Source organism: Spea bombifrons, chromosome 7 (genome assembly GCF_027358695.1).
Source record: "Spea bombifrons isolate aSpeBom1 chromosome 7, aSpeBom1.2.pri, whole genome shotgun sequence".
Taxonomy (NCBI): domain Eukaryota; kingdom Metazoa; phylum Chordata; class Amphibia; order Anura; family Pelobatidae; genus Spea; species Spea bombifrons.
The window spans coordinates 39,300,723-39,313,035 of NC_071093.1; the positions used below are offsets into that span (position 1 = coordinate 39,300,723).

At 38.7% G+C, this 12,313-nt stretch overlaps 1 protein-coding gene across 1 annotated transcript; it reads left to right on the forward strand.

The window, feature by feature from the left end:
- Positions 1–8,411: 8,411 nt before the first annotated feature.
- On the forward strand, positions 8,412–11,890 carry LOC128502250 (cytochrome P450 2W1-like). The gene is made up of 8 exons (XM_053472007.1): positions 8,412–8,496; positions 8,791–8,940; positions 9,251–9,408; positions 9,709–9,882; positions 10,224–10,371; positions 10,630–10,814; positions 10,962–11,103; positions 11,687–11,890. The coding sequence occupies exons 1-8, from the start codon at positions 8,412–8,414 to the stop codon at positions 11,872–11,874; spliced, it is 1,230 nt and encodes a 409-aa protein (XP_053327982.1). The 3' UTR covers positions 11,875–11,890.
- The last annotated feature ends 423 nt before the right edge of the window (positions 11,891–12,313 follow it).

Here is a 12,313-nt window from a genome sequence, read left to right on the forward strand (position 1 = left end):
ATTTCTCCCAGCCACTGGCTTTTTAGTAAGTGACCACTTTGTGTATAATATTGAGGCCTCTTGCAACCACGAAGCGCACATCAGGGACCGCCTCTTCCTCATACCTCCAATCAGGAGAGACGGTGTGGACAGAGGCTGATACCAGGGATAGAAGAGGACAAAGAAAGAAGAACAAGAAGAGGAAAGAGAAGAAGCAAAGCAAAAGAGAGTGAATGAGAGGGTGAGAGAGCATGAGCATGTGAGACAGTATGAGAGAACAAGACTCTCTAGGCTTAGTATGCTGTGCGGTAATGCCAGAGATCTGCTGTCTGAATAAAAGATGACCTCGATTATAAGACAAAGTCGCTTTTTCAGATGATTTTTTTCTGGGGGAAAAAATCTTGTTTTCTAATCAAACAAATACAGTAGCTGCTTCTGTGCCACAAGGATGCCAGAACCGGCTGAAGTGACAGATTCACCATACATCACTTTAATAATTAAAGGGATGGTTTACGGCCCATGATGCCCACTCTACGTATTAATATACTATGTGAGTACCTTAATACTAATAAATCATCCAAAACAAAATAAAAAAAAACATTTTAAAAAACAATTAACAAAAATCAATGGCAGAAAAGCCCTCCTATTGAAATCAATGCAATCATTTGTATGGACAGACCTCCGCTCGCAGCATTCACCGACCCGGCTGACTGGGGGAAAATATATCACATGCCGGGAGAGATGTTCTCAAAAATATTAAAGCAACAAAAAATTGTAAAAAATGTGACAGTCACACCAAAATGTTTACCCGTGAACAAAAAGTCATTCTATTCTGTTCTAGTGCAGCGCTTCTCATGCGCCTTTAGTTAGCACTGCTGCGGCTTCCCTCTGGTGGCTACACACATACTAACACAAAAGTGGGTTGCGCACTTAATAAAATAGGCCTAATGCTTAATGCACCTTAGGTGTATTCAAAATTCAAAAGGAGCATTTAGTAATAAGATCCTTTCTTACAATAAGATCCAAAGTTCGGGGGCCATTACATAATCAGGGTACGAGAACGCTTACTGGAGAAAAAGATTCTAGTTACATTCGGTGGCACAGTCTGGCCTAGGTCAACTACAAACTACAATAGTATTCAGCAGCCATATCGCTGGTGGAACTTCATGGGAATTGTGGTTCTAGACTGGGGTTGTGGTGGCTGACACTTCACACTAACTCGTTTGTTGTTGACTGCAAGTCTCATGGTATACAGTCAGCCATTACTGGCGGAACACCCTAGGAAATATAGAATGGGGTAGTTGTGGCTAATCTTTACCACTCCAGCAAAAGTTCTCATGTGGCACAGGTCTCATAGCTACAACTACCATGGTGGAATATTTTTTTTCTATTAATGGGTATGAAATATTTGCGTCCCACCAGGAAACCCCTATCCTGAGCCAACAATGGGGAGGAGGTAAGGAGGTATTGGGGTGGGAGAAGGGAAAGGTGGGGAGGACAGAAATCACTGCCCCACCCCGTAAACAAGTTTACTTCTATAATGTGTGGCTGGGTCCCAGCATACATCGCTGATTGAAAATCTTATTAGATATCGTCTAGAGATGGTCCGCTATCTTCTGTCTACCAAAACATTGGTTTGCTTTGTTGTTTTTTTTTTATTTGATCCGGAACTTACACTAAATGTTACCCGTACCACCGCAGTGTTCATCCAAGGGTGGCAAATACTTTTTTATTGTATGATGTAATATGTTTGGCTTGCCTATCCTGTGAATTGCTATTGATTTATGAGCTAGAGGCGTGAAGGCAAATAAATAGTGATTGCACATAGTGGTGTAGTTTAACATAGAAAGTGACAGCAGATAAGAACCCTTCTGCAGCCTCAGAATACTGTGTTTTATACCTGGCCTTATATTAAATCTAGCTCAGCCAAATGCCTATCCCATGCTTGCTTAAATGCCCTCACTGTATCGATCGCTACCACTTCTACTGGAAAGATATTACATACATACACTACCCTTTCAGTAAAGTAATATTTCCTGATACTACTTTTAATCCTTTTGCCCTCTTGTTGTGGGTGGTAGCATTTCGTTTTTTTAAATAAGCTTTTTATATACTGATTATTTGCCATGGTGCAGTACTGTTGGAAGATCACATCTGGGCCCTTTTGAGACAAATTATATGGAAATTCCTGCTCTGTAGAGCTTACAATCAAACCCGCCTGCAAGAACATAGACGCCCAACGCGTGCTTCTAAATTTCCTGTTGGGTTCTGTAGGATCACCATGAATTCTCTCGCCACTTCTAGTGACAGATGCTTGTTTCGTCACACCACTGACCACTACATACACCCACACTAGCACCATACACTAACACACACTCTGACACCATACACTAACATGTACACACTCTACCTCCATATACTAAAACACACACTTTAACCCATATGCTAATAAACACTCACGCTAACACCACACACTCACATGCTAGCACCATATGCTAACACATACACACACTCTAACACCATGTGCTAAGACTATACCCTAACACATAGACTGACTCTAACACCATGCCCTAACACATACTGTAATACTATACAGTACACTAACACATAGACACTGGAATACAATACACTAACATGCACACACTGACTCTAACACCATACATTAACACACATGAACACTCTCTCACATGCACCTTAAATGGAGCAACAAGGTCCTTCCTAACTCATGCATTCTCATTCTTTTTTATTTTTTTATGAATAGTCAAATTTGCATGACAATTTTTCTTTTCTTTTTTAAATGTATTAAAATAGTTTTATTTTCTCATTGTCTAGTCTTAGGGTTACTTTTTATTGTCTGATAGAACACGTGCGATGTGAAGTTCTCACGTTAGGTTTAACTGGATGGATTTTCCGCTGTGTTCTAGAATAAATAATAACTATGAGCATGTTCTGAACCGATGTGAAGTTCTCTTTAGTTCAAAAAATTATGCAACAATTTGTAAATAAAAGGAGTGCCACAACTTTTAATACAAACCACATTTCATCTGATATCAATTAATTTCTCCAGTGTTGAGTTAGCATCAAAGATTACACATTCAAAAAAATAGACAAATGTACTGTTGTGTAACTGTACCCGACCAAAAACTCCTCGATTAAATCCAAAAGGAGAAACAGTGTTTTAGCCTTTGATTTTTTTTCTGGGAGTCAACTAACAGTTACTCAAACATCTTATATGATAAGAAAATCAATATACTTGTTTACGTAGGGCTGGAAAGAATCAAGAAAGAGAACAAAAGTATAAAGCTAAGCAGAAATAAAAATGAAAGAGCATTAAAAAATATAACTGTGTGGTCCCTGTTGCAAATGGATGGGGGGGGTTCGCCTACTCTACTTTGTGAAGTGGTTGTCTTTTACTGTGTGCGTTCTAACACTCCTGCGTCCTGGACTCCAACATCCAATAAGGGTTGAGATCTGATGAGCCTGACAGTGAGTGAACGCGTGTTTTAGTGTATGGCGTTAGAGATAGAGCGTGTGTTGAAGTGTGTAGTTTTAGTGTATAGTGTTAACTTGTGTGTGCCTTAGTGTATTATCTTAGAATGTGCTTGTGTGTTAGTGTACGCCATTAGTGTGTGTCTGTTAGTGTTAGAGAGTATGATGTTAGCATGCATGTGAGTTATCATATGGTGTTAGAGCTGGAGTGTTTGTGTGTGAATTTAAACGAGCGTTTGATGTCAGTGTGTGTTAACAAATGGCATTAGAGAGTGTGTTTGAGTGTATGGTGTTAGAATGTATGTGTGCGTGTGAGTGTATGGTGTTAGAATGTATGAGTGCGTGTGAGTGTATGGTGTTAGAATGTATGAGTGCGTGTGAGTGTATGGTGTTAGAATGTATGAGTGCGTGTGAGTGTATGGTGTTAGAATGTATGTGTGCGTGTGTTAGTGGGTGTGTATTATCATATGATGTGGGTTAGTATAAGCGTGTGTGAATGTAAGGCGTTAGAATGTGTTGGTGTTATGAGTTTGTGTGTTAGTGTGTGTATATGTGTTAGGGCATGGGGGCAGAAGCCAGGTGGCACCAATTAAATCTTGCCCCCATCCAGTAACTTTGGGGATGTTGCAAATTGCAATTTTGCTTAGTGCTTATGGCAAGGCTCATCACCAGAAACAGAATACTGCGCAAGCCGTAACTGAACTACAGAATAAGATTCAGTGCCAAAATACGCCGCTGCTAGATAAGACATATTTCAGGGCGTAGCAAGCAAACAAACGGGGGCCCCGTGCCAGAAGTAGGTGGGACAAGAAGCTGCAGTAGCAGGGTGGGCCGGGGTATACCCCACGTCAATTTAGAAACTTATTGAAAACCCAATTCACACAGAATTAAATTTAAGGGATGAATATGATTGCCGGGAGCAAAACATCTTTCTATTCCATCATTTCTCTATTCCTTCTCTCTCGCATTTTTCCTCTCCCTTTCTTCTCTATCCTTTCTCTGCTCCCCTCCCTCTCCTTTTCCTTTTTATTTCTATACTGTACTATCTTCTTTTGGATCTTCTCTCCTTTCTCTGGTTTCTCTCCACTCTATTACTTACCTTTTCTTTCCCCTCTTTTCCCTTACACCTTCCCCTTCCTCTCATTTCTCTTCCCTCCTTTTTTCTTTCCCCTCCTCTGTAACTCTCTCATCTCCCATCTCTCCTCACATTTTAGCCCAGCCGCACCCTAGCCCCACAGAAAAACCGCACCTCGTGTCTGGGTTTCCAAACATAGAGGACATTTGTCCCGCATTTCGGTTTTGGGCAGCCTGCTTCCCCAAGCAGGGGTTCAGTGTTGGGTAGAATAATCATCTTGTCACAATGTTATCATTCCCTGACATACGTCACCGAGCTTTGTCGTATCAATGGGAGAAGTCAATGTCTCCGCAGGGATCAGTCAGGACAGATGTAAACCAAGGGTTAATAAAGGTGAAACGGGGAGTAAATGTTATGTTTCATTCTGTTATTTAAGTTTTACATCACTTTCATTACAAGATGTCTCCTATGCCGGTTGTAACGTTTGTTCTAGTGGGGGTAACCTCCCTGGTTTGGATGCCCCCCCCTTACTGTTATGTATAGAAGTCAGGTGATTCTGATTTATTTCTCAAAAACAAGTTGGTAAATGCATCGCTTTAATGTTTGCTCAATATATTCTGTTACGCGAGAATTCCTAATGTATTATAGGAGGAGTCTTCTGTTTCTCTTGGATAGTTACACCCACACCGGCTATAAATTGGGTTTACTTCGTCCAAATTCCCCGAAACACTTGGCTGCCACAGAGCGGATTAAACATGGCTTTCTATTCCGAAACAGTGACTCTCTTCCTTTTGTTCACCCTGATTACGATTCTTCTGAAGTTTTTGTCTAGTCTCCCTAAAAAGATTTCTTACAAGTTCCCCCCGGGACCAACACCGCTTCCTCTGATTGGAAATTTACTCATTTTGGATTTAAAAAGACCAGATTCCACCTTCATGGAGGTAACGCTTTAGATTTTAGACATTAACTTCTTTGTAAATGTACTAAATATGCAGATCTGGTAACAAATTGGACGCTTTGAGTCCCCTGGATAAAGCCCAGTAGACGGGTGACCATGACTTCTAACTTGATTAATCTAACTTGTTGATTGACTCAGATCTCTGTGTATCAGTTCATGGCCAGAGAATATTTTCCTCTGGCCTCGAATCCTAGACTTTTGGCAGTCCACACGCGTTATTTCGCTGTGATGTACTTTTACACAAAATAAACCTTTAGGTCAAAGAAAAGAGGGACACCAAAGCACCAGGGGCATCCAGGTCCACCAGAGTAAAAATGTGATATAGGCAAACTTGTTTCATTTATTATCTCTCACACGCGTTTATTTCTCAATAAAATTTATTATAGATATGTTTTTCAGTCCGTGAATTTATAATTTCTGCTCCTTTGTGCTTTAGCTTGCATGAATCATACAACAAATAAAAAGCATGAGGGCTTCATTTTAAAAATCAGATCAGATTACTCAAAAACAATACTTTCCAAAAACAATTTTATAAATAAAATAAAAGCGATAGCCCCATTTTTTTTTTTTTAAGTATAAATATTTTTTGCGGAGATAAATATTCCGGGGATGCGCTGGCACCGTGTGGCCACTTTTGGCACTTCTGTAAATTAAAGTAAATTCTAAACGCAGCACAATGTAAGAGTGGTTGAGAAATAGAAGTCTCAATTCAGATTTCATGTGTGGAAGCACATAAAAATATCACGCTGTTTATTTTATTACACGGGGATCTTTCCAAGCCGTAAAGAAATTGAAACAGTGCAGTTTTACAGGCAAATCCATGAACACACGGAATAATAATAAAGGAGCTAGACCAGCTCCAAATTGCAGGATTCCATTTAAAGTAATCTTACCAATTTTAAAGAGATACCATGATATTCACAAAAATAATAATCAATACATAAAAATTAATCATCTATTCACAATTAAATACAAAATCTGAATTGATTCTGAATAATAAATGTACCACATGTGTATATAATTTATATATATATATATATATATATATATATCTATGCATCTTCAGTATCCATCAATCTCAAAGTGATTTGATACCCCGGTATGATAGGAGCTCTGCGCATGCTTTGAGCATAGAGGCTGCAGTTACTGATTGTAGATATTCTGTAAAAGAGGAGAACTGAGAAAAAATTAATGATCCACCAGAGTTCATGCTTTTTTAGCATTTTCTCCCGTCGCCCCCCCCCAAAGTTTCTAACTCAACGTATGTCCATGTTCTATAAAATGTTGGGTCACGGGATCTACTTAAGATCTGCTTAATATTATAGCACATTGTAAAAGATGCATTTTTTTTTATTTGTTTTCATTTATTTTTCTATGTATTATTTGTGAATTTCATGATATCACTTTAAGATTTTCAATATTATTTTAAATGGAATTCTGCGATTTGGCGATGGTCTCGCCCTTTATTATCATGTGTGCAAATGTATTTGCCAAGAAAACTTCTTGATCCTCGTGATGTGTCGAAACTTGGCAAAAAAAAGGAAAAGAGATTTTTTTTGTTATGCAACCTTTCAGCAGCATATAGAGCTTTTTCAGTAGATATGTAAAAAAATAAATAATTAAAAAAAACAAGGAAAAGAGGGGAGAAAAAAAGACCAGTACAATATTGTAGTAATCTTATAAATCTTGGTTTAGTAATTTATTATACTACATGCACTTATATTTTTAAATCGTTCGGTAGCGCTTCAAATTAGATTACTGGACCATTTCAACATTTCAACTCTCAAAAAAATGGAGAAATGTGGATGTCAACAAGCAGTAATGCAGATACAAATTTTAATTAATAAATTTACATTAGGTATATAAAGGGTTAAGTCCCGGACTTCAGGAGGAACATTCACAGTAATAAAACCAGCAGAAAGATTTTTTTAAACGGAAAAAAAATAAAAACAAAATAAAGTAAGTTGGGATCGTCTCCACGCTACGCATGAGCTTCTAAAGGTTGCGATATTTTCCCATGCGGATTTCTTTGGCCTCACCGTCTTCCACGGGAACCTCACGTCATTCCCTCATGGCGTTGCAGAGCAGTCTATACAAAGTCAATGCAAAATGTGTTTAATGATATACATTTTTATTACTTATATTTATTAATTAAGAGGATTATTATATCAATTTTTATTAGTTATATTAACTAATTAAAAGGGTTAATATAACCCTCTATTTTTACTTTTTCAATAGCATAACAAATGATCTCTTTGGGTTCGATAAACGTTACGATAATGGGTGTTGAGTTACTCCTTTTATTATATTTCTTACATGTTCCGCCACCCTTTTTTTTTTTTTTTTTTTTAGCATAAGAGTAGTTTTTCCCACATACCGGAGGCTACAATGGCACTCAATAACATATACCCCATTGGGGGAGGAACATGTGAGTCATTTCTTTATTTTATAACTTTTCTTTTATGTCAAAGAGGCGAATTCGGTGACAGAATTAAAGAATGTTAAAAACAAAATTGCACCCTCTACAACTTCTGCACCCATTTTACTTTACTATACTGAGTGCTGAGGGGCTCTCCATCCACAGCGCTCCCTAAAATAACCTTATTTCCTCAACTGAAATGATGGATAGGTAAACATCTGAAGGGTTTTTTCTGCTGTATAAATGTCAGTTACCAATGGAAACCATGTTGGTCTTGAATAAAATATGAATTGCAGGCATTTACCTTTTTCTTCTAGCTTGCAAAGACATACGGCTCGTTCTTCACATTCCACTTCGGTAGCCAGAAAGTCGTGGTTCTGGTTGGATATAATGCCGTTAAAGAAGCCCTCGTGAACTCAAGCTATGAATTTGGGAACAGGGGCGAAGTACCAGTTGTCGACAATTCCCAGCATGGACAAGGTAATGTGAGAATGAATCCTCTAGTGTGGAACAAATTTAGAAGATTTGGAGCGGACAAAGGGTCGGTAGGAATAAGCATCACTGCGTCAGGCTGGGGTATAAATTCAGCAACTGATTCAGGTGTTAGCTACCAAAGCCGGGGTCTTCGTAGGATTCTTTTCAGGGGTCACCGACAACCAGAGAGGTCAGGGCTAGATGAAGATCCGATTCCTGTGGTCGGCGACCAACATTCTGTCTTAAAAACAAAGAATGAGATCTCAAATGATAAGCTCCTGGGGCAATTTACCTAACAGTGTGCTGAGTGGTACTTTTGGACAGCATGTTGGTTAAGAGAAATCCTAAAAGTTCTAATTGTAAATTATGTAATGTAAACCCTGATTTCTGGGACAGGTGTTTTCTTTTCCAACGGGGAAAACTGGAAGGTGACGCGAAGATTCACTCTGTCTATTCTGCGGGATCTCGGGATGGGAAAGAGACCCATCGAGGGAAAGATTATCGAGGAAACTGAACATCTAAATAATCTGATCCAGTCGTTTGAGGGTGAGTGACAAACCTGCAATTAAAGTAAAAAATTAGGCAAAGAATTGAAGCTGAAGTATATCCCTATAAAACATGATTTGGACAGTCTGTAGGCCTCGTGTATTCATCAAATTGTAGCATAGTTTTACATTAGGTGTCTATAATAATTACTGTAAATAATGTACTTCATGAGATTTTTTTATCAATCACTTCTACAGTTTTTACCAAAAGATTTGTGTTTAGACTAATGGCCCTTCTGATATTTGTAAAAATAAGATTATAATCAAAGGTTCTTAACATGACTTTAAACTCATCCCTCATCTGCTTCAAGGTAAACCTTTTGAAAAACGAGTATTTACTAACGCTCCTCCCAACATCACCTTCGGACTGTTATTTGGAAGACGCTTTGAATACAGTAACCCGACATTCAAGACGATGTTAGATCTGCTGAACGATCTGGTTATCCTCACCGTTTCTCCTCCTGCACAGGTAAAATACCATGAATAACATTTAAAACCTGACATGGTCCAGATGTGTAGAGTTTGGACCCCAACTCATAGCGATGTGAAGTACAGCAACCACTTGCAGTATGCAGAGCAGGGGGCAGATATCATTAATCACTAATGCCTGAGGAAGAGACCTAACAACTTGGTCTCGAAAGCTCGCAAATAAACTCTCAGTCATCAAAGTACGATTTAATGGATCTCATAATTTAAAGAAAACAACAGGGTGAGGATTTATAAAGAATTCTCTCGTCTTCTGCCAAATATTATCTTCCTTTGTCTCTAGTTCACTAACGTCTACCCGATTCTGAAGCACGTCCTGAAAACACCAAAAATTATTGTACAGAAAATCGACCAGTTAAAGGCAATTTATAAAGAGCTGCTGATGGAAGCTAAAAGCAATATAAATGAAAGCAGCTGGACAACATACACAGAGGCCTTCCTTCAGAAAGACATGGAGGTACTGGGTCATCTTACTCTTGGGGACTATGCTTCTAAGTTCTTACGTTGCATAGGCTTGAGGTGGCACTGCTGCCCTACCATCTCCTCCAATGACTACCTTAACCGTAGCAAATCTGATCTTTTTTAAAGGTTATGCCATATAACTAATAAGTATAAACAATGTTAATTCAGACAAGGGTAAAGTTCAAATGAGACTAAATAATAAGGGAGGTAATAATAATCCAATTAGGGAGACATGTTAAGTGATATAAATGAGGATGACTTTCACAATCGGTTCTGATCTCTGTCACTTCTGCATATGTGAAAAACACTAATTTTTTGTGTCATTTGACTCTTAAGGAAAAAGAGGGAGATGGTAATGGAAAAATCTTTCATGAGAAGAATATGTTGGCGTCTATGTTCGATCTCATGCTTGGTGGCACAGAGACAACATCATCGACACTACAATGGGCCATCCTTCTCATGATGAAATATCCTGATATACAAAGTAAGAGATGACTCTGTGGTTGCCGTCTTATATTGAGCACATTTTTTCAGTATCTGTACGTTTTGGGGAAATAGTAGGGGGAAAATGTCCGGTAGGCAAAAAAGCTACTAGGAACATGAGGTAGATGGGTGAGAGAAGTCGGTGAGGCTTGGTGAAAAAGAGTATAGACACTGTGAGACACTGTTCTGATTGATACAAAGTGAATGTTGACTTGTTAGTCACCTCCATCCAGTTATTATTCTGTTTTTTTTTTTACAGAAAAGGTTCATGAAGAAATTGAAACGGTTATTGGACTTGAGCGCCACCCAACGTGGGATGACCAGAAGTACTTACCATACTGTCTGGCAGTGGTACACGAAATACAACGGTTTGGCAACATCCTTCCACTCTTCCCCCATTCTACTCTAACAGACACCCACTTCAGGGGTTATTTTATCCCTAAGGTAATGTTTTGTATGTTTTTGTGCCTTAGAAGTCTTCTGGGGTTCTCTCCTAAAGGCAGAACCCTGGTATACGGCTTGATTATAACATTAAAATTGGATGTTTCTAAAGTTATTACAGTAATTTGACTCAATAATTATATCTTTTAGGGAACACAAGTGATGCCAATATTTACGTCGGTCCTTTATGATGAGACCCAGTGGGAGACGCCGTACAGATTTAACCCCAATCATTTCCTGGATGCTGACGGGAAGTTTCTGAAGAAAGATGCATTCTTCCCATTTTCTAAAGGTAATGGATGAGAGTGACTCTATGTTATAATCCCAAAGCAATACAAATCTTTATGTTATTTGCACACTTGGTACTATGTGGCTTGATGTGCAACACGGGAATAATGTATGGTCCGTTTATCACAAAATAAAATACACTTTCGTAATACTAGTCATATAGATCCACAGAGACAAAAACATTTTGTTTCATAAAAATATATATTTTTTTTATTTCATTTTGTTCTAATAAGCTTCTTTATCTGCAGACATAAAGGCCGCCATTGACTAATGGCTAACAGCCAGCTGCTTGAAAACAAATTATGTAAAAAGCTAGAACAGTACTTTTGAAAGGTGATTTTAATCTGATACTAGTAATACAAATTAGTGAGAGTTATAAGACTTAAATCAGTGGCCTTCAACCCTGGTCACCAAGACCCCTACCAATCACGTTCTTTGGGACCCCTGGAAAGACCCAGGTCACTCTTTGATTAGCACAGATAGATCTGTTAAAAGAATCGAGTCTGAACTGTGAGATGATAGAGCCGAGTACGTTATGTGATTGGTCTTCCTATGAATGTAACCTCTTACTATCATTTATCTATCAGGGCGCAGGGTTTGTGCCGGAGAATCCCTGGCCAGAATGGAACTCTTCCTCTTCTTCACGGGGATGCTCCAGAAGTTCACGTTCTCTCCCCCACCGGGCGTAGACAAAGCAGACCTGGATCTCACCGCAGATCCATTTTTCACCTTGAGGCCAAAGCCGTTCAAAGTTTGTGCCACTCCGCGTCAATAGAGGGGAAATCTCAGGAAAATGCTTCAAGAGTATCTCTCTCTATAATTTGAGAGAGGTGTTTATACGTTTTATCCTGTTTTACTTGTAAAACTCTTTGTGAAACCCTTCTATAAGAAGCACCATCATAGAGAGATCCTGACAAGAAGCTGGTACCAGTCATGAATAAGCTGCGTGTTTCTGAGCCGTACTCAATTTATTTGTGCTACACAAACATCTCTTATTACCGTAAATACAGAAATGTAACAAGCCAGTGTTTGCTTGCTGTTTGTTCATACCCAGAAAATCTGCCATTAGAAAGAATCGTATGAAATAACACAAGGTTCAATTGCTTTTTGCATCAGAACTTTTGAGCAGCTATAACAATGCGGTGTTTCTAATGAGGAATTTGATTCTTGGGGTTTAAACATGGACATAAAATCAGCAATTCGTCTTAGCCTTT

Coding starts and splice junctions, on each gene's coding strand:
- LOC128502250 (XM_053472007.1), top strand. CDS start 8,412: ATGAATCCTCTAGTGTGGAACAAATTTAGAAGATTTGGAGCGGACAAA. Junction 8,497..8,790: donor CATCACTGCGTCAGGCTGGG/GTATAAATTCAG, acceptor TTTCTGGGACAG/GTGTTTTCTTTTCCAACGGG. Junction 8,941..9,250: donor TCTGATCCAGTCGTTTGAGG/GTGAGTGACAAA, acceptor ATCTGCTTCAAG/GTAAACCTTTTGAAAAACGA.